At 37.3% G+C, this 27,968-nt stretch overlaps 1 protein-coding gene across 5 annotated transcripts in view; it reads right to left on the bottom strand.

Moving 5' to 3' along the window:
• Positions 1-27,968, bottom strand: part of SAMSN1 (SAM domain, SH3 domain and nuclear localization signals 1) — a 174,764-nt gene that overhangs the window by 82,840 nt on the left and 63,956 nt on the right. For all 5 annotated transcript variants that reach the window (XM_055567801.1, XM_055567800.1, XM_055567802.1 and 2 more), the window contains 2 exons: positions 14,730-14,856; positions 12,913-13,262 (listed from right to left, as the gene is read on the bottom strand). In XM_055567801.1, the coding sequence (XP_055423776.1) occupies positions 12,913-13,262; positions 14,730-14,856 (477 nt within the window). The remainder of the gene's footprint in view (positions 1-12,912; positions 13,263-14,729; positions 14,857-27,968) is intronic.

The following is a 27,968-nucleotide window of genomic DNA, read 5'->3' as shown; positions in this document are numbered from 1 at the left end:
AGCCACTCTTTGTAGAAACAATGGCCTATGTCCAAGTGGAGTCAAAGGAGGCAAATGGATGACATTTCCTCATCCACTGGTAATGATTCCATTAAGGCATTGTGGTGGTTATGAATTTCTAAGTTTTAAAAATGAAAAGACAGATTTGCAAGGTGCACTGACACCACTGGATCACGTCTCCACTGTCATCTGTGACCATCTGTCCTAAAGCAAAAGGGGCTTTTCTATTTGCATCACAAAAGATGACTTTCAAAACTGGCATTTCTTTCCTTTGGAGAAGGGCGTACTCTGGAGACACAAGTCTGTGAGCCTGAGAACTGTTCATCTCTTCTTTCTACCCATTATAGTTCAAGGCACCATCTTCTGGCATCGATTTTTCCCTTCCAATCTATTTCATTACTGTATGGAAAGCAATCTTGTCAATTTAAGCATATATCTCATGAAGGGAAGTGAAGTCGCTCAGTCATGTCCGGCTCTTTGCGACCCCATGGACTGTAGCCTACCAGGCTCCTCAGTCCATGGGATTCTCCAGGCAAGAGTACTGGAGTGGGGTGCCATTTCCTTCTCCAGGGGATACCTCAACAAATAAACAAGAAACAGACAAAACCCCCAAACCATTAGCTTAAAACATTCCTTGCATAGCTTCCCATTGCTTTTAGGAGATGGACAACAAAATTCTGCATAACTTATAAGGCCGTAAGGGGTCCGTCTGGTCCTTCCTCAGTTCTTCAGAACTGCCTTGCACTTCATCTCCTTGCTTTCTCTTCCAGTCATGCTAACTCTCACTCTAGCCTCTAACTCTTGTAACTAGCCTCTTTTTGGCTAGTTCACTCCTGCTTTTGACATCAGATTGAAGCTCAAACATCATCACTCCTGACAGTGTTTCCTGACACCTTGCCCAGATCAAGTTTACCTATTACAGGCTTCCCATAGAGCCATGTGGTGCTCACAGATTTCATCAAAGTTATCATTCTTATTTGTGTGGTTATTTCTATTTTTGTCTCTCATTGGACTATGAGGATGGCAGTGTTTGTTCTGCTCAACATTTTGTCTTCCTTATCTGGCACACTGTAAATACTTCAAAACAAACTGTTGAGTGAATAAATAAATGAGTTCCTGACTTTAATCTATTTTGTGCCCTGGCTGAAAATCTCTTTCAATCGGTGAGATGAGGGCTTCAGTTTGGGTTGAGCTTGAGATGAATGGCAAATAGGGCGTATTTCTAATCTAATTATTCATCAATGTGGTTGTATTTAATAGCTAGGAACCATGAGATGCATAAAGATCTTACACTGAATATTCATAAGGGTTTTAAGAGTGAATTCAACCAGTTGCTTTACAACTTCCCAGGAAAGACAGGGGACATGATTTCTTTCCATCATTTTTCATTCTCTTAGGAAAAAGGTGTGTTATATCTGAGAGTTATATTCTGACTCTAAAATAAAATATGACATGCATAAGTGATATGATTATGGAAAAATATATGAAAGGAGTTTTAAAAAGCTAAAATCATTTTACATCCATAAGATGCTGCTGATATGCTGATGCAGTGATAATCTGGGGAGTCAGAAAAGGGCCATGGAGAGCCCAGTACGTGTACACTGAGTCCCACTTCCTTTTTGTCTACATGTCTCAGAGATTCACAAGCCTGGGGTCACATACTTCTGGGGAGCTATAAGCAGTGGTTTCACGCTAGCAGAGCTAGGCAGTTCTGGCTTTCTTATCTATAAGAAGAAAATAGGGCAAGCTATATTTACAAATCTTAAAAATTTGTGAAAACTAGTAAATGTGCATTTACTGTAACATTATTGCATATGATACGAAATTGCTGAGAACTACTGATGGAGAGACTCCAACATCAGGTATGTGTCTTGGTTGTCTTTGTGGCCCCGCAGCCCCGAGCAAGAACTGATGTATCATAAACATAATGTTTTTCACTGAATGAAAGGTAAATAATTATAAACACATAATTATAATTTGTATTATAATTAAAGAGTAGTAATTGTCACTAGAAATAGTAGCTCTTCTTCATCAAGTTCCAACTGTGTGTCAGGTATAATTAAATGCTCTACATCCAATTCTTTGCAAGTACTCCACAAAAAAATCTTCATTGTATCTATCTGGATAAAAAACTGAAACTCAGAGATATCAAGTAATTTAGCAGTTGCAGAAGGCAATGGCACCCTACTCCAGTACTCTTTCCTGGAAAATCCCATGGACGGAGGAGCCTGGTAGGCTGCAGTCCATGGGGTCGTGAAGAGTCGTACACGACTGAGCAACTTCACTTTCACTCTTCACTTTCATGCATTGGAGAAGGAAATGGCAACCCACTCCAGTGTTCTTGCCTGGAGAATCCCAGGGACAGGGGAGCCTGGTGGGCTGCCGTCTATGGGGTTGCACAGTCAAACATGACTGAAGCGACTTAGCAGCTGCAGCAGCAGACATAAGAACTGTAAGCAGTGATGCCAGAGTTTAAGACCAGGCTTATTTGGCTCCAAGACTTGTAGTTTCTACCATGTACAGCTCCTCTTTGCCACCATGTTTATTTTTCTTTCTGTGGAACCATTTAAAGACAACTTAGTGATAGGAAAAGCCTGGATTGAGAGTTAGGAGGTTTATGTAGTACCACCTGTCCCATCATCTGCCATGGGACTCCAGGTAATCCACTGAATCTTCATGTGTCTCAATTTCACCATTTCTAGGATGAAAGAATATTTTTTCCTAGTAACAAAGCTAGTATAAAATGGAATGTGAGGGACTTCCCCAGTGGTCCAGTGGATAAGAATCTGTCTGACAATACAGGGGATACATGTTCGATCCCTGTTCAGGGAACTAAGATTCCACATGCTGTGGGGCAACTAAGCCCACGTGCCACAGCTATTGAGTCCAAGCTCTGGAGCCTGGGAGCCATAGCTGAGCCCACATGCCTAGAGCCCATGTGCTGCAACAAGAGAAGCCACCACAGTGAGAAACCTGAGCACCACATGGAAAAGTAGCTCCCACTTACCAAACTAGTGAGAGCTCGTGCACAACAATGAAGACTGAGCACAGCCCAAATAAATAAATGCTTTCCCTAGAAAGTACTTTTTAAAAATGAAATGTGAGAAAAGTTATATTGCATCTCAAAAACAGGAACTTTATTTCAGCAATTAGGCCCCTATGTTGAATCATTTCATTTATGTCAAATCATTTCGCTAAATTTTATATCATCTCATTTTATACTGCAAGGTAGGAACTAACGTCTTCGTTTTTCACAGATTAAGAAGTCTATGGTATGGGGAGGGAGGAGGGAGGAGGGTTCAGGATGGGGAACACATGTATACCTGTGGCGGATTCATTTTGATATTTGGCAAAACTAATACAATTATGTAAAATTTAAAAATAAAATAAAATTAAAAAAAATAATTACCACTGTGAAGAAAAAAAAAGTCTAGATACACTACTAGCTTAAGCTCGAAAGTTACAAAGCCATGATTTTTGCAGAAAACGTTAGATGCTGACAGATTTGGTCTTAAAATATAGTTCTGCAAGCTACTGTTACTTTCCATAAATGATTTAATCTCTTTTACCATTAAAATGGGAGTAATAATACCACCTAACTGAATCGTAACACAAAGATACAAGAAACGCTTGAAATAGAGTCAAGTGATAAGTCAATGGAGACCATGGTTGTCATTGTATAGACATGTCTACATGACTAGACATATCTACTTTGGCCACCTGATGTGAAGAGCCAACTCATTAGAAAAGAAGCCTGATGCTGGAAGAGACTGGGGGCAGAACGAGAAGAGGGTGGCAGAGGATGAGATGGTTGGATAGCATCACTGACTCAATGGGCATTCATCTGAGCAAACTCTGGGAGATAGTGAAGGACAGGGAAGCCTGGTGTGCTGCAGTCCATGGGGTTGCAAAGAGTCAGACACAACTTGGCGACTGAACAACAACACAGGATCAGAACAAGATCTGAAAGGTGGCATCTAGTGTGTGTGTGTGTGTGTGTGATGACTGATGGCAGCAGAAGAGGCTGTCTCATTTCAGCCCAGCACTCTCTATACCACAAAGCCCCTGCTCTTCTGCCCCCGTCTCACAATCCTATTTAAACTTCACCCACCCACTTGTCAAAGCAGGATTTTGTCTTTTGAAATGACACTCAGAAGGACTTTAAGAAACAGTTTTTGAGTGACAGAAGCCTTCTTCGTTCCTGAGAATAGAAAATAGGCATTTTGGTTCATGAAGAAGTTTTCATAATCAGAGGAATCTGGCTGTAACTCAAGTAAAGTCTGTATTCACATACATGGTTGCTAGTTCAGAATATGAGGAAGTACCCAGGACAGAGGAAGTGCAGTTGGTCAGGAAAACAAAGAACAGTAAAAACCGAAACCTAAAATAGCTTATGTAAAAAAAAAAAATTATAGAAATAAGGTCAACAACGGACATCTGAAAAGTGAAAAGAGAGCTAATTTGAAAAAGCTGAAAGACAAACTTGTTGTACTAATCTCTTTCTGCACATAGGATATACCTTTCTTGGTGTACCCTCATAATCCAAATACTGAAGATAGAAAAGGGCCTTTAAGATCATTAATGGCCCTCTTTCTGAAGATGAAGATGCAGAAGACCATGGAGATTAAGCAGCCTGATCCAGAGAGATGCCAGTAAGTGACAGCAGTCAGTTCATAATTGACTTTTCTGGCTCCAACCTGTGCTCCTTTGATGTACAACATGACTTCTGACACACCTGGCTGTGCATTCAAAATGAGGCATGGTCTTTAGCTTACTTAGCAATATTTGAATTATGAGCTTGTTTCTCTGGCACAGAAAAAATTCTACCAATACTTGGAACATTCTTCAAGGCTCATTATATAAAATGTCCTAACATTTACACCTCTCTCTTTGCAAGGGTCAAGGTCCAGCTTTAGATTGTCTTCATTATGCTAAAACATGCAGAAGAGTTAAACTCTCAGGAAGGAGGAGCTTGAGGTCTCCCATGGTCAATAAGCATAAATGGGTCCGCTTCAGACTGATATTTGTTGTCCGCCTTTGTCTATTTGAGAATCCAGAGAAACAAATTTCATCTTGATTGTAGAAGCCAAAATGTAGTTATAATTGATTATCATGGATCCTATATCATTATCATAAGAGCTATTGTAAATTACAAACATTTTATGATGACTTTAGAGAGATTTTATTATGGAGTGTACCAGTTCAACTTTCTCCTTAATTTGATGCACTTGAATGCTGCTGCTGCTGCTAAGTCGCTTCAGTCGTGTCCAACTCTGTGTGACCCCATAGATGGCAGCCCACCAGGCTCTGCCGTCCCTGGGATTCTCCAGGCAAGAACACTGGAGTGGGTTGCCATTTCCCTCTCCAATGCATGAAAGTGAAAAGTAAAAGTGAAGTCGCTCAGTCGTGTCCAAATCTTAGCAACCCCATGGACTGCAGCCTACCAGCCTCCTCCATCTGTGGGATTTTCCAGGCAAGAGTACTGGAGTGGGGTGCCATTGCCTTCTCCGATGCACTTGAATAAACAAGCACAAAGGAAAAACAACAACAACACAGAGAAAAGTGAGGCAAAACCTTAAGGCCATTCATGAAAAAGCGAGATTCTTGGTTTCTATAACAGTTCTAGGACTGGCACAGATCTGTTGTTTTCACTGATATTCAGAAGGTTTGTAAAATTGAGAAAAGCCAAACACCAACCCAAATAATTAGATTCGTTTACATTCTACATTGCTCAGATTCAAAAGTCTAGTTTAATGATACCTCTAGTTATCCTGGACTTCTAGAATACAATTTTACACTTAGAGAGCAATTATATTTTCTCATTTTATTTTTATATTCATTATACAGGGTTTTATTATAAAAGACATTTAAACATTTCATAAACATTTACAATTTACTCTCTTCAAATTCAGCCTAAATAATTTCCATAAATCTGATATCTTGCACTATTATAATATCTCATAATTTAAGTGTTTCTTCTATGAACTCTCTTTTTTTCATGTAAATGTGCTTGCACATCTGGCTGGATCTTTTCCAGGATTATTTTATGTACAATTACTACTGTATGTTTCCCATCTTTGTGAATTTTTATACAAAGAATTGTGATTGTTTTTCTTTTTTACCTTTTTTAAATAAGACCCTCTAAACTCTCAATGGGCTTCCTTGGTGGCTCAGCTGGTAAAGAATCCACCTGCAATGCAGGAGACCTGGATTTGATACCTGGGTTGTGAATATCCCCTGGAGAATGGAAAGTCTACCCGCTCCAGTATTCTGGCCTGAAGAATTCTGGGGCTATTCCATGGTGTTGCAAAGAGTCAGACACAACTGAGCAGCTTTCAGTTTTACTTTCAAACTCTCATTACAGATATGAAATGGTAGATTTCCCAGCCCACCCACCCCCCCCCCCCCACCACACACACATTTAGAGCCTAAGCGGCTTAGGAGGCACTTGATATGAGTTAGCTAAATGAGTGAATACATGGATGAATGAATAAATGAATGAATGAACAAACTGTTGCGGCATCTTCTGTTTTTCAAATTCTTCTCTTGAGTAAATATTAATTCTCCTTCCTTCAAACATTATATTGGCTATAATTTAAAATTTTTCACATAAAATATTCATCATTATTTTTTCTTGTTAATTTAGGGCCTTAAAATTATTTTTATTATCTTGACTCTCAAGTTAATTAATTTCAGCACAAAGTGTAGTAGGTATAAATATCTTTTGGTACTTTTCTATCCCATTTTCCTATTTTTCCTTTTCAGTTTCTCAGTCCAAATTATCATTTACTCTGCCTTCCTTTTCACAAGTTGTCCAAATCTATTAATTAAAACCTGTTCTCTTTCCATACCACCATAAATCCAAGGTAAACAAATAAAAGTTTAAAGCTGTTCTAACAAATAGCTTTTGCTGTTAGAGTTGGACACAAGGGCATTAAACTATGAGGAATTATGCATTGATGGCTCAGAGCCTGTTTTCCTCTGGGTGGATATGGGAGCAGTCATCTTGGTCTATCATACACTGAACCTGTAAAAATATTAATACCCTCATCCGTGGTACCACAGAGACTTTTTGTCAGGAGTCTAACATCACTATGTACAGAGAAAATGATAATACAATCTATGAAATTAACTTTTCTTTTTTCCTAAACTATGCCCCTCCTTATTCTCTTTTTACTGGTCCTCTCAGTCCTCATTCCTTTTCACACATTTCTTCCTTCAAAGTGTACACCATGAATTCTAACTTGACCATATATATTTTTTATACTTCCATACTATTCATCAAATAGAGAAGAAAAGAAGATACAAATGGGAAAACAGTATAAATAAAGTGATAAAGATGGGGAAAAATCTGGATTTAGCAAAATGATAGTATAACTTTGCTAATAGAGTGTGTGTGTGTGTGTGTGTGTGTGAAGGAGACTTGTGAGGATCTAGTTAGAAGGCAGATTACGTCAATGAGTTTGCTTTTGACCCTGTAGGTGTTGATGAGACACTTAAAGGTTTGTAAGGGGAGCAGTAATATTATTAGGTTTGAGCCTCAGAATCGTTATCCAGGCAGCATTAATCAGGTAGATTAGTCAAGTAAATTAATCTGGTAGATTAATCTGGTAATGATGTGTCACATTGATTGAAAGAGGTAGGCTAGCATCAGAGAGATGGAGAGTTTGCCAAGGTTGAGACTAGGAAGACAAAAGTAGAAGATGGGCACAGACTGTGTTTCTCCCATAGTGCAGTAGTTTTGGAGGGAGAGTATTGAAACTCTGAAATCACTTAGCGGTGGGACTGTATGACCAAAGAACATTTTCCCATGTCAATAATTAGAGCACCTAGTACTCCCTATGGAGAAGGCAATGGCACCCCACTCCAGTACTCTTGCCTGGAAAATCCCATGGACGGAGGAGCCTGGTGGTCTGCCATCTATGAGGTTGCACAGAGTCGGACACAACTGAGCGACTTCACTTTCACTTTTCACTTTCATGCATTGGAGAAGGAAATGGCAGCCCACTCCAGTGTTCTGGCCTGGAGAATCCCAGGGACGGGGAGCCTGGTGGGCTGCCGTCTATGGGGTCGCACAGAGTCAGACATGACTGAAGCAACTTAGCAGCAGCAGTACTCGCTATTTGAATTAGAAGATTAATGTAAAATCTTTGCTCCTTTACTTCTAGGTTAATGTTAGCACACATTCTGTTCCTCTCACTGAAATAGTTCAGTAAAGAATCTTCCACTTTCCACACTCTCTTTTGGTGCAATTTTGAAGGGTTCATGTAACACTCCAATAAGACCTTCTAGCTTCACTCATCTCATTCTCTTCTTACACATATAAAGATGCTTTAAGTAGAGATTTTTTTTATTTTCTCTTATTTTCCTGAGATTTTTTATATAAACTTCACTAATTTTTCTTTGACCTCTATGAAATTTTTTGTTTCTCATTCTCATTTTTCCGCCTATACTACATTTTGATTCTTTTGTGTGTGGGTTGCTGTTGTATTCTCTGAGGCCTTTGACGTTCCTTCTTCCTGAAAACATTTGTTATTATCATTTTTAAATATATTACACTATTTTTATAAAATAGATTGCAAAACATTTTAGATACTTAAAGTGAAAAATGGATATCTGTTCCCCTTTTTCATGTCAAGATTATTTCCATTTCTTAATCTGAAAAACTGTTTATTCTCAAAAATCTGGAAAATAACCCCAGATTTGGAAAAATATATTAGCTTCTGTTGATTATTTTTTAAAATATAAGATTAAAGGAAGGCCTTATCACCTTTGGAACATGCAAACTTTATTCTTTCTTGTCCTTATTCCCACCAAGCCTATGGCTCATTCTTCTCTTTTGTTATGTTTCAAGTTTTTAGCATACAGGATTTCATAAGTACTCTTCAATCACTCTTCTTGTAAGTTGATTGTAAACACTTGGTTTCAATATTATTTTTGGTTGCGTTCATTGATATCTTTCTTAAGATGCATCTGAATTCCCTCTCAACACCACTCATTGCGGATATTAGAAAAGACTGGCATCCTTATATAGCTTTTCCTTTCACATTTCTCTTGTGGGGTATTTGCTTTCATAAATCTCATCTTTTGTCTTTCTCATTTTCTAGCAATTCTATAATCACATCTCTCTCCTCACTCCTCAGATCCCATAGACCTTACAAACAACTAAACCACACATTAAATATCTGTATGTCTCATTCTCCCCCTCTTGACTTTTGTGAAGAGTTCTTCACAAAGAATATATTTCCCTGTCTGGATTCAGCTTGTTTATGGTATTTCAACTGAGTAAAATATTGCTACTTTCCGAGCCCAGCACAAGCTCTGGACTCTGATTTGGGTATAAATATTACCTGCTATTGACAGAGTCCCGACACCATTTCATTTAATCATCCCAATATCCCTTGTGTAGTAGACCTTGATAACCTTGTTTTACAAATGAGTGCTTTCAGTATGCAAAAAGTCACTCAGAGGAAAAGCAATGAGTAGGATCTGAAACCAATACAGAACTGAAATTTGTTCATTAAAGAGGGTAAGGAGTTTGCCCAATCTCACTCTGCTAGTGATGTCAGAGTTGGCATTTGCACCCTGCTCTAGAAGAACTAGAATTGAGAGTTTGAGCCTGAAGTTGGTTAGCAGGGATGTATCTGGAAGAATGAGGACTGTCTGAAGACAAGCCAATTTCAGGCTGCCTCAAAACTGATACAATGATGAGATCAAAGACACAGGAATCGATTATTGTTGAGATTTCTGAGATCAAGAAACTAATTTGTGGATTAGTTTTATTTCCCCCAAAATGTGGGGTTTAGGCCCTGCTCCAACGAATCTGCATATGTTGGTACATTTAGAAAAAAAAATCTGGTCACTACTGACTACCTGTCATTGATGTAACACTCATTTGAGAAGGCTTTTTCCTTGACACTACCTGCCTTCTGTATCTTGCCTAGAATGAAAGTGAGTATAACTCAAATAAGAGCCCTGCAATTATTACAGAAAAATATTAGATATGCTAAAATGAAACTAGATAGTTTTACTTGCTATTATTATAGAATATATATGTAAAATATAAAAATAATACTTTGCCTTCATTCAACTTCTTTTACTCTATGTCTCAAATCCCTGAGTGCAAGTGGTTTCATTAAATTTACCAAACCAATTTAACTCTAACATGTTCTTGAACCCTCTGTCCAAGTCCACTGAGGTTTTCCTGTTACAAATGCTGAAATTCTGAGCATTCTGCAGATATGTTTGACTTTCTACAGATAAAACTTATTTATTTACCTTAGCTATGTACTAAAATAGACAAAATTACCTAAGTCAAAGAAAAACATTACTATGCATACACACCGAAACCAACACACACATCCATAAACACTCATATACATACATGATAATAGAGTTCATATATGATGCTTTCAAATTGTGGTGCTGAAGAAGACTCTTGAGAGTCTCCTGGACTGCAAGATGATCAAACCAGTCAATCCTAAAGGAAATCAACCCTGAATATTCATTGAAAAGACTGATGCTGAAGCTGAAACTCTAATACTTTGGCCACCTGAGGCAAAGAGCTGACTCACTGGAGACGACTTGATGCTGGGAAAGATAGAAGGCAAAAGGAGAAGAGGGTGGCAGAGGATGAGCCACCATGCTCTGGATAGCATCACCAACTCAACAGACATGCATTTGAGCAAACTCTGGGAGATAGTAAGGATAGGGAAGCCTGGCATGTTGCAGTCCCTCAACTTAGCGCTGAACAACAGCAATGACTGCATTAATACAGAACAGTTAGACAATGAAGAGGTAATTTTTTTCTCCAGGTCTATGGTAACAAAGTCTATTGGTTTCTAAAACTTCTATTCATTTAGTCAGCAAATGTTACTCAAATATTTGAGTGCCCATGATATTCTGCTTCCCTGGTGACTTAGTGGTAAAGAATCACCTGCCAATGCAGGAGACATAGGTTCTATCCCTGAGTTAGGCAGATCCCCTAAGAAGGAAATGGCAACCCACTCTAGTATTCTTGCCTGGGAAATCCCATGGACAGAGGAGCCTGATGGGCTACATACAGACATGGGGTCACAAAGAGTTGAACATGAGTGAAACTACATAATTTTAGTTTCTCTATTACCCCCAGAAGTAGGAAATGGCAACCCGTTCTAGTTTTCTTGCCTGGAACATTCCATGGACAGAGAAGCCTGGCAGGCTATAGTCGATGGGGTTACAAAGAGTTGGACTAATTTTAGTTTCCCTGTTAGCCCCTGGAGTAGAAAATGGCAACCCAGTCTAGTATTCTTGCTTGGAACATTCCATGGACAGAGGAGCCTGGCGGGCTACAGTCCATGGGGTCTCAAAGAATTGCAAACAGCAACATTCTAGAGACTAGGGAGAATATAAACATAAATTATTTATAGCAAGTAAACTAATGCCCAGCTCGTCCTGCTACAGGATGGAGTGTGATAAGCTCCATGAAGATAGGGCCAATGCATGTATTATTTGGCTCTGTGTCCCCAGTGTCTAATATTGTGATGCTAATGTAGATTTAATGCCTATACAATGAAAGAAGAATACCCTTAAGTAATCTGGAAGTTCAAAGGAAAAAGAGATTGTTCCTATCTGGTATGACCCAGGCAAGTTTTCTAGAGGACAAAGTATTTGATCTAAGTATTACGGGTTAGGATGATGGTTTTAAAGGAAAGAGGAATATACCAGGCAGATGAGTAACTCATCTGTAAAAAAAAAAAAAAAAAAATTCACACTCTTAAATCTTAGAATATCTATGCTATATAATTTTAGTTTCTCTATTACCCCCTGGAGTAGGGCATGTCAACCCACTCTAGTATTCTTGCCTGGAACATTCCATAGACAGAAGAGCCTGGGGGGCTACAGTCTATGGGATCACAAAGAGTCTGACATCACTGAACTACCAAGCACCTTCCATTTTACAATTGAGAATATTAAGCTTAAAAGGTTTCAATAATTTGCCCAAGTAGCAGAACTTGAATTCAAGCCCAGATTTCTCTAACTCCAGATCATTGCTCTTTCTTGTGTGCCATATACCATTAGTTTAGTACATGGGAAAAGCTATAATATATTAGCTAAAATCAGGATCTGTAGCATAGGACTGTGGAGGTTCTAGATTTTGGCTTCACAAATTGTTAGATTTGTGATATTATACCTGTTACTTTTTTATACCTCATCTTTCTCAATTGTAAAACAGGAAAGAATTAATATTAGAACATCACTCCCTACATTATAAGGTTGTGAGATTTAAATGAAATTATACATTTGATGTACTTATGAGAATAGCAGGCCCACAGAAAATGCTCATTTAAATTAGTGGGATTCTTTACCATCTGAGCCACTGAGCAACTCTTTCATGTATTAATTATCAGTGAAACTTCAACACAACAGCAATAATTTAGATAATTCAGCAAACAACATCTTGATCTGAATCAACATCCTTTATCTTCTTTTAGTTAAAAAGAAATCTCTGGAAAACATTGTCTGTGTTAGTCGCTCAGTCGTGTCCAACTCTCTGCGACCTCATGGACTGTAATCTGCCAGACTTCTCTGTCCATGGAATTCTCCAGGCAAGAATACTGGAGTGGGTTGCCATGCCCTTCTAAAGGGGGATCTTCCAGACCCAGGGATAAATCTGGTTCTCTAGCATTGCAGGCAGATTCTTTACTGTTTGAGCTATGCAGTAGTTTATTTGAACCCAATGGAATATATGCAATAGCAACATGATAACAGAAATCACTAGAGTTGCATTGCTTTCTGGAAAGACAGCTCTAACTCGGGTAACTTTCCAGAGACTGGTAAATTTGACTGATTAGCACCTTTGTTATCTGTTTCTTTCCTACTAGTACAAACATCCAGATAAGATGATACATTTCCGTCCTTTTACGAACTTACCCATGAGTGTGGGAGATCCATATCTGTACAAGAAGACTTGAGACGGGGGTGGTGATTGCAGTGGAAACAATTGCCCCACAGTCCAGTCTGGTCAATTTGGAAATCAATGTATGTCCACAACGGGTTTTCTGGAAAAGGTTTCCAGTTGTTCCACATCTGAACTTCACCTTCATTATGGGATAGCATTTCTGCCAAGCTGCATCCATTTGAAGCACTGGATCTAGCCAATGATGCAGAAATAGAATCCAGTCTAATTTCCATTCCTTCCTTCCCCCTTGTATTAACATTAACTTTTTTTTCTTGGCTTTTGGCTAATTTCATACAGGAAATCAATGTTTCATCTTCATCTTCTGAATGATAAAGAAAAATAGGTTAAAGAGGTAAGTCTGTCAAATAATTTTGCACATGTAGAAATTATGACTATTATAATTCCCTTTATATAATAGAAATGAATGAACATCACAGGTTAAACCAGGAAGTCATATAATTTTACAAAATAATTTTAAATTAGCATTTCTTTAAAGAGTATGTCTTTGGTATATTAAGTGATTTGTTTTGTAAAAACGGATTTACCTAACTTTTTTTTTGAAGTTGTGTATAAAGATTAAAGCCAGTTTGACTGGAATCCATGTGGAAATACTATACTGAAAGATACTTTAGAAAAATAACAAATTAAAAAAAATCCTCATATTTTATAAGCATGATATGGTGTATTTTTATTCTTAAGTATTTTTTTTAAATTTTTTGAGGTCACACGTACAAGAAGACATATAAAGAAGCAAATCAGATTTTTGTCTTAATTAAAAGAATGAAATCTCAGTAGAGATTTTGTGAAGTTCTCTTGATAACCTAAAATTCTCTAATTTAATATCAATCTGCAAAGAGATTTATGCATGATGTGTTTCTCATAGTGAAATATTTTGGAAAAGAGAGAACAAGACTGAGAAAACAGAGAATGGTATATCTTTGGACCCATAAAGTTGATCAGTAAGACCTGTATTTACATGTACTGTAAGGTGTGATGAGATTTTTGGTAATGTATAAAAATTTATAGGAAATAGAAATATATATAACCCTTAGTAAATTACACCATTCATTGACTCTATTTAAGTTCAAATGTTTAGTGAGTGTAAACACAAGATTATGATTAATAGGGCATTCTTGTAAATAAATAAATGAAAATCAAAGTTGCATGACCTGCCAGTGGCATTCACATCAAAACTGAATTGAGCTGCTTTGTGAGGCCAAGGAATGCAAAAATTGGACAATGCTGGTCCTTATCATCTTGCTGAGCTTTACCCATAGCTTTCTCTTACTCTACCCCGAGTCTGGTTCTGAAGAAGAGAGACGGAGTGGCACAGATACAAAGTGAAATTCAGAAACAGTGTGAGGATATTTGTTTCACAAATACCTTGGCAATAAGAAAAAGCCCTCAATATTTAATAATTATTTTAAGACCTTATCAAAATGTTCTTCATTAATATATACTATCTGAATTCTTCCTCAAGACATTTTTTATCAGCTCATTGAGGTTTTTAAATTATTTTTATTGGAATATAGTTGCTTTACAATGGTATGTTAGTTTCTATTGTATAGCAAAGTGAATCAGACATACATATACACATATCTTCTCCCTTTTGGACTTCCTTCCCATTCATTGAAAAGCAGAAATAGACACATGTTGAGAATAAATATATGGATACCAAGGGGGAAGACAGGGCATGGGGAAAGAAACTAAGAGATTAGATGGACACATATACACTACTGATACGATATATAAAATAGGTAAATAATGAGATCATTAAGTTCTTACTTACGGAGGTTTATTGATGTAGGTTTCATCTCATTCAGACTGGGCACTCTTGCTTTCTTGGTCCAAACCAGTTTCTGCAATCTCTTTAATGTCCCTATGGATTCTACTGGGTCATCACCTGATTTTATAGACTAGCACAAACATAGCTCAGGGTAAAGAAAAATCTCCACAAAAAAAATATATAAAACGTGTCGAGGTCATAAATGTAGGGAAATTCATAATGTGACCTTAACCTGTACTGAGACAATTGAAGCAATATCTTGAAATGGCATCACACTTTGGAGGTTCAAATTTATAAAGTGCATTACAGCTGGCCAGTCATAATAAAGCAGAACTTTATTTTTTTACCATTTCTTTTCTTTTTACATCAAAATGTAGCAAAATGGATTGAATCCAGAGCCATCTATAAAGGAGGTACCCCTGCTCAATGTGAAATGGTGGAAAAGAACAAGCATTTTGTAGCATAACATAGATGGAACCAGAAATTGAAAGGTGCTATTTACGTAAGTTGGAATAGACTGATGGTGTTCAAAAAAAAAAAAAAGCATTATTCAAATTTTCTTCATTTTTCCTTAGAAATTTCTGGTAAAACAGCATTTAACTTCTACTAAAATATTTTCAAACAATATACTTTTTTTAAAAAATAGCCTCTTGTTTTCTAGAAGATACACAATGAGAAAAGAAAAAACAGGCATCATATTCTATATTATGTTTTAGCATATATGCGTCATTGGCTTATTGTGGGAAAAAATGTATAAAAGAATTAACATTGCTTTAAAGACAAAGTGTTTTGGAAGATGCACAAATATTTGTCACTAGTTTAATGTTGATTAATTTGTATTTACACTGATTTTACTTACTATTTTTAAAATACTGCTCTCTTAAAGACTTCAAAATATTTTGGCAATTAATACTTTACGTGCTAAATGCTATACTAGTGGGTAAAATAGTTGCATTCTGTTGTATTAACAAGATAAGAAGTAATACATAGAGGAATACATCGTTTCCATCCAGAAAACTCAGGATTCAGAAATATTTCTCTGCCTGCTTCTCCCTCATTTCTTTCCATCGGACAGCTGATAAATGACATCCAAATAGATACTGCAATTTTCAAAAGGCGAATGATTTGCTTCCTCATTAATGTTTGGATGAGACACATTTATAACAGTGCTTCCCATCCTTTGACACAGACTATAAGCCCAAAGAAATGTTTGGAAGAAAAAGATCTCTGGCATGCAAATATTTCCAATTATTAAATTTAGTTCTTATTCTTGATCTTTAAGAATGACTTTGAACAACCAACATAAACTTGATGTTCTGTCTCTGCATAATAGTACCTAAGTAAGAACCGTGATGTTTTGTCAGAGAAAGCCGTACCTATTTGCATTAAGTAAATGAAAGAAAATACTGAATCCTCTTAATTTTTCAGAGAGGACTGTGATGAGATTTTCTTAGATATGCAAAATCTTTCTTCTTTTTCCAAAGGTCATGCTCAGCTCACCACAATTTCTGTTGCTATTTTTTCTTTGTATTATTTTCCCTAGTATTCCTTTTCAGTACTTTCTGAGTTGCTCAGTTTTATGCTGCGGCTGCTATTCAGTCACTTCAGTCGTGTCTGACTCTTTATGACCCTATGGATTGTAGCCTGCCAGACTCCTTTGTCCATGGGATTCTCCAGGCAAGAATACTGGAGTAGGTTGCCATGCCCTCCTCCAGGAGATATTCCTGACCCACGGATGGAAGCCCCATTTCTTGCCTCCCTCATTGCAGGCAGATTCTTTAGCGCTGAGCCACCAGGGAAGCCCACTTGGTTTTATAGGTCTACTACAACTCAGGAAGAGGCATTTTCTAATCTTTGGTCCCTTCCAGAAATGAGCTGGAGTAATGAGCTGGCATGGCACAACCACTGAGCACAATATTTTTATTTGTTGTTGTACTTATTTTCTTACGGCAACCTAGTCCTCCCACAGACAAAGCCTAATGTCTCCATTGAAACACTGGCATCAAAAACAAACTTTTCTCTCCTCCTTCTTTGTGAAAAAGACTTACACTTGATTTGGGGAAAAATGTTAAGATACCATGGTAACTGAATTCTATGTTAACAATTGCGCTTAGGAGAAATGGAAGCATTTGAATAGTGTCTAAATTCAAATGAGTGAGATCCATGGCCTAGAGGTGTTCAACCAAACAGACCCCTTATTATTTTGTTCATACTCTAACATAGCTTTTTAAAAGCACAGTGTTGTTAACTTTTTTATCTTTATTCACTCACTCATTTTTGAGTTATTACATTTCATTCGTTTTTGTGCATGGCAATAAATGTTTGTAAATATAAATGCATTCTTGATTTCATATATGTGTTTTATCTATGAAATGGATTATCCATAATAAATTTATTATATTAGTCTGGCTACTTTCTAAATGCAAAGTATTTCTGAGAAAACTTCTCCTGCTATTAGATAGCATATATACCTGATGGATGAAAGTTAGAGTTAATATTAGTATAAGAGATATGGAATCATTAAGATCATCTATTAAAATAAATTATCTATAATATTTTAAATAATGTTATTCACTACAATCTTCCAATAAATCACTTGTATATCTGTACTGAATTTGATTAAAATTTTAATAATGTGGCTTTTAATTTCTAGATGTTTTCTAAGAAGACTGACCTGTAAATTAAACTTGCCATTCAGCAAACTTTTATTGAGCACCTACGTATGCCAAGCACTATCATACATTCTGGAGATATGGCATGGAGCAAGTAAGATGGGATCCCTGCTTTCACAGAGCCTATATTCTAGAGAGAAGTGACATGCTATTAACATATAAACAAGTACATGAACAGTAAAATGTGGCATAAGAAGTGCTGTGGCAAGAATTCTCAGGGTGATGGCTTGGGGATAGGGGTGTTACTAATTTACAGTAGGTGATCAGAAGGGTTTCACTGAGGAAACAAATGGAGGTTTGAATGAAAAGAAGAAACCAGATGTGAAAATTTGGAGATCATTTTGGATTCAGTGGATATTCAGGAACAACGTCTCAGCTGAGACTTGAATTATGGAAAAGAGTGAGCCGGGGAAATAGCAGAGGGAAGAGAATTCCTGGAAGAGGATGCAGATTGTGCAAAGGTTGTAAACTGGAAGTCATGGGAGAATTCTTAGTGTATGAAAAAGGAAATGAGGGAAGGGAAGAATGGCACAAGATAAAGCCAGAGATTTAACTAGGAAGCTTTTTTAGAGCAGGCTGGGGAATATGTATTTTAGTCTAACCAGAGGAATGACACAACTTGGTTTATATTTTCGTTCATCTTCCCTCTTTATTGAATTTTGATCATCTTCTTTTTTAAAAGATGTTTCCCAGTAGCCTTTAAAGGTGTTCTGATCTCATCCATCTTTAATTCACCATCTTTTATATACCACTCTCTACTCCCTTTCCTAGGCATGCTTCTCAAAAAAGTTAACTATATGCTTTCTTTAAAATCTTTTTAATTTCTCATCCTTTCAACCCACCTCATGTACTCATCAATCAACTTTTGTCTCTCCTATTGCATTTAAATTGCTTTTGTGGTCCAATGAACTCCACAAACTCATTACTACCTGATATTCAGCAATATTGACCACGATGACCTTCAGGCAACATTGTTTTTGCTTGGCTTCTGTGACATCATGTTCCTGGATTTCCTTGCACCTTTTTTGGCTGTTCTCTTATATGCTGACACCTCTTTTTCTCTCAAAATTAAATTCTTTTAGAACTAGCTCTGGATTTTCATATGATATTGCATCGTTTTTTCTCAACTACACACACACACACAAACACACACACGTGGCTTTTAATAGAAAGTGTATGCTGATGATTCACAATTTATTTTTGTAGGACTTTCTTCAGAGCTTCACACTCACATATCCAAATTTCCATTTTAAATGATTTATAAGCATGATTATGACTGTTCTCTAGCCTCCTCCAGATCTGTTTCTCATCTGGTCTTCTTCAACTCCCTGAATACCATCTTCATCCATCCTTTTGCACGTTCCATAAATCGGATTATCACCTTTCTTATTTACCTCTCCTCTGTTTACTTATATTTATCCCATTACTGAGGTTGGTTTATTCTCAAAAATGTATCTTGAATCTCTTTCCTTTATCCATTTCCATTGTTCTCACCCTCGTTTAATTATCTCTTATTGAAACTATTGGCAAGTCTCCAGCTGGTTTTCTTTTAGTCTTTGTACCCACCCCCCTTTAGTTGTGGGCTTCCCTGGTGGCTTGGTTGGTAAAGAGACCACCTGCAATGCAGGAGACATGGGTGTGATCCCTGGGTCAGGAAGATCCCCTAAAGGAGGGCCTGGCAACCCACTCTGTTCTTCTTGCCTTGAGAATCCCATGTACAGAGGAGCCTGGTGGGCTATAGTCCATAGAGTCGCACAGAGTTGGACACAACTGAAGCAACTTAGCATGCACACACACACCCCTTCAGTTGATTTATAATATAATGTTAGAGTTCTCTCTGAAAAATGTAAATCTGGTGATATTACTATCTTAAATTACTTCAGAAATCCCAAATATTCTCTTAATAAGGTCTATAATACTTAACTGGATCTATGAGGGCCAAGTCTTTAGGGTCCCCTCTGGCTCACAAGGTGCAGACCTCTAGGTTCCTAAACTACACAATTCTCTTTTCTCAAGTATTTTATATCTGCTGTTCCTTTACCTTGAATGCTCATTCTCCTTCTCTTGACCTGATTAATTCCTTCCTACTCACCCCTGGAACCTCAGTCTAATGTCATTTTTTTATTCCCCAGAGATTGATCCCGACTCCCAAGTCCAAATTAGGTCCCCATTCTTCTTCTTCTTATCTTTCACTGCAATTTCAGGATTATATAATTGTGTCATCATTGGCTAAATGTCTTTCTTCTTCAACAGGCTCTAAACTGAAGGACGGCAGGAACCATATCCTTCTGTATAGGTATCATGCAGCATCCTTACTATCTGTAATATTGACAGTTAGTACTCCATATGAAGTAGTTAAAATAATAACATGATGAGTAAATGGATGAAGATTTGATTTTGTAAAATCTACCTATTTCTTCAAAATGTAATGAATAATGCAGAAAACAGAATGAGGAATCAAGAACTTAGAGGAAATTTTAAAAATATTGTATTTAATTTACTTACTGTTTTTCTCCATCAAGACAGTAATTATATGTGAATATAAATTAAATATTTCATACATATATTTTAATATGTATATGCTATATCTTTCGGGCTTCCTAAGTGACTCCCTGGGAAAAGAATCCACCTGCAATGCAGGAGACACAGGAGCTGTTGGGTTCGATCCCTGGGTTGGGAAGATCCCCCTGGAGGAGGGCATGGCAATCCACTCCAGTATTCTTGCCTGGAGAGTCCCATGGACAGAGGAGCCTGGCTACAGTCCATAGCGTCGAAAGCAGTTGGACATGGCTGAAGCAACTGAGCACACACATACTATATCTTTTATATATAAATGTGCATATCTTTTAGTTCACTTGGCTCACATTCCTTAAATAATGTAAAATTTTTGTTACAAGTGTTAGATTAAATGCACCTCATTTTCTGACACTTTGCTTGACTATTAGTATGACAGAATAATTTTTAGAAAATAGCATCAATGAATTATTGAACTAGATTAGTCCTACAATCATATTTTATGGGCCAGGATGGAACTTACTGAACATCTAGTCTACCAGCCTATTTAAAAAATGAGAAAACCCAGAGAAGTTAAGTGGCTTATCCAGGGAAAGATAATTCATTAATAACAGAGCTAGGATGAGAATGAAGTATTCTGACTTTTAATCCAAAGTTCTATCTCACAAGAATTTTAGGAGCCAACATAATTATTAGTTATCTGGTGTTGACAATCGAATTTAAGATCAACCAAATTCCAGCTTTTGATTTATAAGTTAAATATGGTTCTCCAATATAGAGGATAAGTATCAGGTACACACTTAAATTTATAGGCCTATCCAAATATATATACATATATATTATATCTTCTTTTATATATCTTTATATATAATATATATGAATATCTAATATTTCATAGGCATACACAAATATGTTCTCTTTTGTATGTATATTTTGCTCCAAAGGAATTTAAATCTCTTCCTATTGTATCTCCTTACTTGTACACAGGAGAAATTTGGGCTTTTGGAGGCTAAATAAATCCAAATCATTTAACTGTTTGAATTATGTTCTCTCCCTGCTAAGGAAAAGGAAGTTGGAAAATAACATGATATACCTTGAAGAAAAGTAATTTCCTATTGTTCTTTTTTTGTTCTTAATTTCTGATTTAGAAAAAGTTTCCTTTCTAGTGAACTCTTTAGCAAGTTTTCAAATGGAAAAAGCCAGATCACCTGATATGTATATCACAAAATTTCTTCAAGAGAGGAAACAGAGGTTTTTTAAAAAATATTTTCTTGGTTTATTTTAAAAGAAAGCTGTAATGAGCACCCTGAAGTGAAACTTCAAGTATTTTCATGTATTTTGCATTGACAGTTTCTCTGTTTTGTAGTCTTATGACTCTTCACTTAGTTACAAGATTTACAAGTTCTTAAGACTTTGCAGAAGAGTTATTTTAATGCTCACAAAACACTCTTAAGGGAAAAATCAGAATGAAACTTTGTATAAAAAGTGTAAATACCACTTAAGTGGCTCCTTTATCCTTTATATACCTTGAATTTTCCATGTTTTATACAATGAAGATATATTACTTCTAGAATTGGGAGACATTCTATCATTTACGAATACAGATTCTTTTAAATCAAATCTATTTCTGCCAAAACTAGATCCCCATTGTCTTTTATATGAAAGTGATTACTCTCTATTTATGACCTAAAATAAACTCTAAAAGGATAATTTGTAAGGTCCAATGATCAATTAACATTTAGTAACTCATTGGAGAGCAATAAAACCAAGAGGATTATGAACTAGGATCGATCAATCCAAACACATGAAAATAAACAAGTTTTCTTTTAGAGGCCTATTTTACTGCTTCCTTGGAACTGCAACTAACTAAAAAGACAGTTTGAAAATAATTCATTTATGCAAATGAAATATTGATTGAAGAAATAATTAGTGGAAAAATTGCCAAGTTGATGTTAGAGTACTTGCTGCTGCTGCTGCTGCTAAGTTGCTTCAGTCGTGTCCGACTCTGTGCTACCCCATAGACAGCAGCCCACCAGGCTCCGCTGTCCCTGGAATTCTCCAGGCAAGAACACTGGAGTGGGTTGTCATTTCCTTCTCCAATGCATGAAAGTGAAAAGTGAAAGTGAAGTCGCTCAGTCATGTCCGACTCTTTGCGACCCCATGGACTGCAGCCTACCAGGCTCCTCTGTCCATGGGATTTTCCAGGCAAGAGTACTGGAGTGGGTTGCCATTGCCTTCTCCGGTTAGAGTACTTATATAAATATAATCACAAAAAGTATTATTTCTGTGATAGAAGTTAAATGAACACTAACAGTATCAGCATTTAAAATAGTGTTGAGCACAATAAAAATGTCATTGAATGAATAGGCAGTTGAATACATTCATTAATGAAATGGAATATATTCTCCTAGAATGTTTAAAAGGTATTTATTTATTCATTCAACACACATTTACTGAACATCTAACCTATGGGAGAGGTTTCCCTGATAGCTCAGTTGGTAAAGAATCCACCTGCAATGCAGGAGACCCCAGTTCAATTCCTGGGTCAGGAAGATCCTCTGGAGAAGGGCTAGGCTAACCAGTCCAGTATTCTTGGGCTTCCCTTACAGCTCAGCTGGTAAAGAATCTGCCTGCCATGCAGGAGACCTGGGTTCTATCCCTGGGTTGGGAAGATCCCCTGGAGAAAGGAAAGGCTACCCACTCCAGTATTCTGTACTGCAGAAGTCCATGGACTGTATAGATCATGGGGTCTCAAAGAATTGGACATGACTGAGCAACTTTCACTTTCACTAACCTGTGGGAGATGCAAAAGAGAATAAAACAGTCTGTCTGTCTTGTGATGCTCATTTCTTACTATGAGTGATTTTGAAAACCAGTCATCTAAGTTTTTGTGTCTGTCTCCTCCACAGAAAGGTGTGATCTTTGGAGTTCCAGAGTTTTTTTGTACATCTCAACCCGGGTCTTTAACATGCTCAATACATGAGAACTGAAGAGCTGGTCAAAAACACATCTGGAGGAAAAGGCATGTCATATGAACGATACAAATAAAATGTGATGGTTATTCACAGGAGAGAAAGATTGCACTGGGTAAGATGGGGAAAGGAAATGCAGGCATTTGAACAGCTAAGCAGTGTAATTTACCATGTCTAATATAGCCCTTTATGTAACAGTCTTCTCCCACTATATAAAGATAAATCACTTACTCAAGTTCTAATTCAGGTTTCTGACTCCTCCTCCTTACAATTACAAAACGTATTATTTCTGTGATAGAAGTTAAAATGAAATGAACACTAATAGTGTTCATTTCCTCCTCCCCTCAAGCAGATTTGGGGAGGCATAATTCTGATCCTGGAATAATGTGCCAGCTAAGCTCTATTTCCCAAGGATCACGGAAGTTACCAGTTCATGGCCATCTCTCCCCATTTCTGTATGAACAGCCAAAAATGTTCTTTGCTTATTGACCCATAGGCTGGGGTCAGTCTTTTACTGTGGAGGCGCTGCCAAGTCAGCTGGAAGCTGCCAGGATTACACAAGTCAGAGATGCAAATGGGGTTGTGTTGGTTTAAGGGGAAAGGCTGCAGAAACAATATCTTTCTTACATCCACATAATATCCTCTGCTTTGCAATTTTGAAGAAGTTTCTGAAACTCATCATAAAAATATTTTTGAGGGGTTGACCTCAAAATGACCAAAAAATGTGAATAAGAAATTTAAGAATCAGCATACAAATTAATGGACTTCCAGGTGGCATGAGTGTAAAGATCCTACCTGCCAATGCAGAAGACATAAGAGACTCAGGTTCAATCCCTGAGTTGGGAAGATCCCTTGGAGGAGGAAAGGTCAACCCACTCCAGTATTCTTGCCTGGAGCATCCCGAGGAGAGAGGAGCCTAGTGGACTACAGTCCACAGGGTTGAAAAAATTGGATATGACTGAAGTGACATAGCATACACGCATACAAATTAATAAATTTTTATTAAGCACCTGTTGAATTCCTAGCAATATAAGGACTTATGGGTATAGGGAATTACATAGAAAAAATACACCTGTTGTATGTAGGAGTTATAATTTAACATAAACAACACATAAATGAAAATGTCTGGAAAACCTAGTTTAATAGGACTAGACTTGGTCTGCAGATAAGTGGCTGCTCTGTTGCAATGCTCTGCTTTTTGACCAGCCACGTGCACTTGAGCAAGCTACTTCACTTCCCTATGCATCTACAAAATGAGGAGCTGGAACACAGGAAATTGTTGATGCTGAAATAAGTTGATGCTGAAATAGATTATAGAAGTATCCCTTTTGTTACCTTATATAAACTCTTGGACCTCAGAAGAGTATCAAGGAAAAAATGGGATTGGGCTCTTATTAATTGTGGATGATTAGCTTTTGAAGAAGATTTTGAGGACTTCTCTGGTGGTCCAGTGGGTAAGAATCCACTTTGTAATGCAAGGGATAGGGGTTCAATCTCTAGTCTAGGAACTAAGATCCCACATGCTGCAGAGCAACTAAGCCTGGGCACTGTAACTACTGAGCCCGTGTCTGCAAATAGAGTCTTCACACTGCAAGAAAGATCCTTTATGACACAATCAAAGTCCTGCATGCTGCAACTAAGACCCAAATACAACCAAATAAATAAATAAATATCAAAAAAGAAGAAGTTTTTGTATTCATTTAGTCCAACACATTAAGAGTGAGAAAACTGAGGCACAGAAATATGAATTTAATAGCTTAAGAGCAAAGTCAGTGGTAGCGCCAGGTCTTTTGATCTAGTTCTTTCGCTTCTGTTTCTAATTATTTCTTACTCCTCCCAAACATATAGCCTTCTTTTCATCTGGGAGGTCCTTCCAGTATTCATTGAGATTCAGTTGTTTTTTCCCCACAGCTCTTTGCTATTTTAACTAGTCATTAAAAACTTAGAAGGCATGGAAAACAGCAAAGGTAAGGTACAGTAATTTTTTGAGGGAATAGAATATTTAAATAGTTATTTTTTATCACCTCTTCCTATCTAGCATAACTATATTCCTTAAGCAAGAATCTCTATTAAGAAGATTATTATTGAAACTTCAATGTTAATATGTTAATTATCTTTGGGAAGAGAGGGCCATGAATGGAGATATCTTGAAACTGGGCTTCTCTCATAGCTCAGTTGGTAAAGAATCCTCCTGCAATGCAGGAGACCCTGGTTCAATCCCTGGATGGGGAAGATACCCTAGAGAAAGGAAAGGCAAAAAAAAAAAGAAAATGCTGGAAAATACTCTAATATTCTGGCCCAGAGAATTCCATGGACTATATAGTCATTGGCAAAGAGTCAGACATGACTGAGAAACTTTCGCTTTCACTGTATTGTACCTATATAAAGAAACATGATTTTTTTGTAGATGGTTACATTCCATAGAATCTGAAAGCTTATATTGCATTCTGAGAAATAATGATTAAATAAAGTTGTATAATTTATCTTACAGCCTTCCCAATCTAGAAAAAGAACTTCAAAAAGGACTTACAGTCTACTCAAGCCTGTAATACTTCAAGACTTGCTGCTGTACATGAGTGTCCTGGAGATTTTCCACACCTGCTATAAAACATTTTCTTTCCCTGAACCTTTGTTTAGCAATAGCTCAACCAGGAAAGGAAGGTGGTTCATGTGATCTGAAGATTTCAGTGTCATAAGAGAGAACCGGCATACAAAGGATGCCAGTTATACTTTATAACACTAAAATATTTTCCATGCCCTAGGAGAAATTGCTAAATTTTAAGGACTTTTTTTATATGAAAAACTCATCCTTCTTTGAAGGAAATGCTTTATGTTTCTCTTGGGTCAGGAAATTTCTCAATAAGGACAAGTCATTTTATGTTCTCTAAAAACATTTCCATGTGGCAGCTGAAAACCAATGTAACAAAGAACTATAGAACACAGTGCTTGTGGCATTAACATTTTGGGAAAAGAGATAGAAAAACCACTTAAATAGAACACACTAGGCCTAATGTGTCTTTGACAGAGAGATGGACTTCAGTGTTCAAAGGTCACCCTCTTTAATGTTAAAAAAAAGGTTGATGTTGACATTCTTTTTTTTTTTTTTGATTTTTTAAAAATTATTTTTTATTGAAGGATAATTACTTTATAGAATTTTGCTGTTTTCTGTCAAACCTCAACATGAATCAGCCATAGGTATACATACATCCCCTCCCTTTTGATCCTCCCTCAAATCTCCCTCCCCATTTCACCCCTCTAGGTTGGTACAGAGCCCCTGTATGAGTTTCTTGAGCCATACAGCAAATTCCCATTGGCTATCTATTTTACATACGGTTATGTAAGTTTCCATGTTACTTTTTCTATACATCTCACCCTCTCCTCCCCTCTCCTCATGTCCATAAGCTTATTCTCTATGTCTGTTTCTCCATTGCTATCCTGTAAATAAATTATTCAGTACCATTTTTCTAGATTCCATATATATGTGTTAGAATACTGTATCTACTGTATCTTTCTCTTTCTGACTCACTTCACTCTATAATAGATTCTAGGTTCATACACCTCATTGGAACTGACTCAAATGTGTTCCTTTTTATGGCTAATATTCCATTGTGTATATATACCACAACTTCTTTATCCATTCATTTTTCAATGGACATCTAGGTTGGTTCCATGTTCTAGTTATTGTAAACAGTGCTGCAATGAACAATGGGATACATGTGTCTCTTTCAATTTTGGTTTCTTCAGGGTATATGCCTAGGAGTGGGATTGCTGGGTCCTATGGCATCACTGACTCAATGGAAGTGAGTCTGAGTGAACTCCAGGAGCTGGTGATGGACATTCTTTAAAAAAAAAAACACTGTACAAAGGTATCAGCATAATTGGGAAAGGATTCATTTTCTCGACCATGATTATCATATTATCAAAGTACACTAATTTATGTTTCACCATAATTTCATCTCCACATACATGTGTACAAAGATGAATATGTATGTTCATGCATGCTTCAGTCATGTCTGACTCTTTGCAATCAAATGGACAGAGGAGCCAGGTGGGCTCCAGTCCATGGGAGTCTCCAGTGAAAAATGGAGTGGGTCGCCATGCCCTCCTCCAGGGGATCTTCCCAACCCAGGGATGGAACCTGCGTCTCTGTGTCTCCTACACTGGCAGGTTCTTTACCACTAGCACCACCCAACCAAACACAGGTTTGGTCCCTGGTATTAAAAACAATTTTTGTCTGGGACGCCACAAGACTGCAGCAAAAGGCAGTGGATCGAGTTTATAACAGAAAATAGACATGAATTTCAGTCTTTCTGTCAGATTAAGAGGAGTTTAGGGAGAGGACATAAATGTTCATTGAACATTTTTAGGGGTAGTATACATATACTGCGCTATTTAATATCTTTAACAATCATAAGAAGTTTTTCTTTCATCATTTTACACATAAGGGAACTGAAGCATAGAGAGTTTAAACAAGTCCAAAGTCAAGAGCTATGACTCAAGTAACAGCAAAGCAAGTTTGGTTACTACACAGTTCAAAGCTAGGCAGAAGTCCCACAAGGTCTACTCTAGGACCAAAAGGCAAAAAGTGGAAACCGACAGTGTAGCTGAAGTGACTGAAACCAGTGCTGAGTGACTGGATTTTATTCTGCCACTGAGTGCAGAGTGTGTGCGTGCTAGGTCATTTCAGTCATACCCAACTCTTTATAACCCCATGGACTGTAGTCCACCAGTCTCCTCTGTTCATGGAATTCTCCAGGCGAGAATACTGTAGTGGGTTGCCATGCCCTTCTTCAAGGGCTCTTCCCAAGCCAGGGACCAAACCAGAGTTTCTTGTGTCTCCTTCATTAGCAGGGGGGTTCTTTACAGTGCCTCCTGGGGATCCCACAGAGTTTTAAAGAATTAGGCCCACGTTTTCAGCTTTGTGTTTCATTTTAAAGACATCAACTAGCTTGGCACAGTTTAAATTACCAGGATGTGTTTACTACCCATTTTTAAAATTATACAATTCTTTTAAACATTGAAATAATACTGAGAAATACCCAAATAATTCCTATCAACCTTTTGAAATGATCAAGAAGTGAAAA

This window comes from Bubalus kerabau, chromosome 2, assembly GCF_029407905.1.
Source record: "Bubalus kerabau isolate K-KA32 ecotype Philippines breed swamp buffalo chromosome 2, PCC_UOA_SB_1v2, whole genome shotgun sequence".
Classification (NCBI taxonomy): Eukaryota; Metazoa; Chordata; class Mammalia; order Artiodactyla; family Bovidae; genus Bubalus; species Bubalus kerabau.
This window is presented reverse-complemented; position numbering and strand designations above follow the sequence as displayed.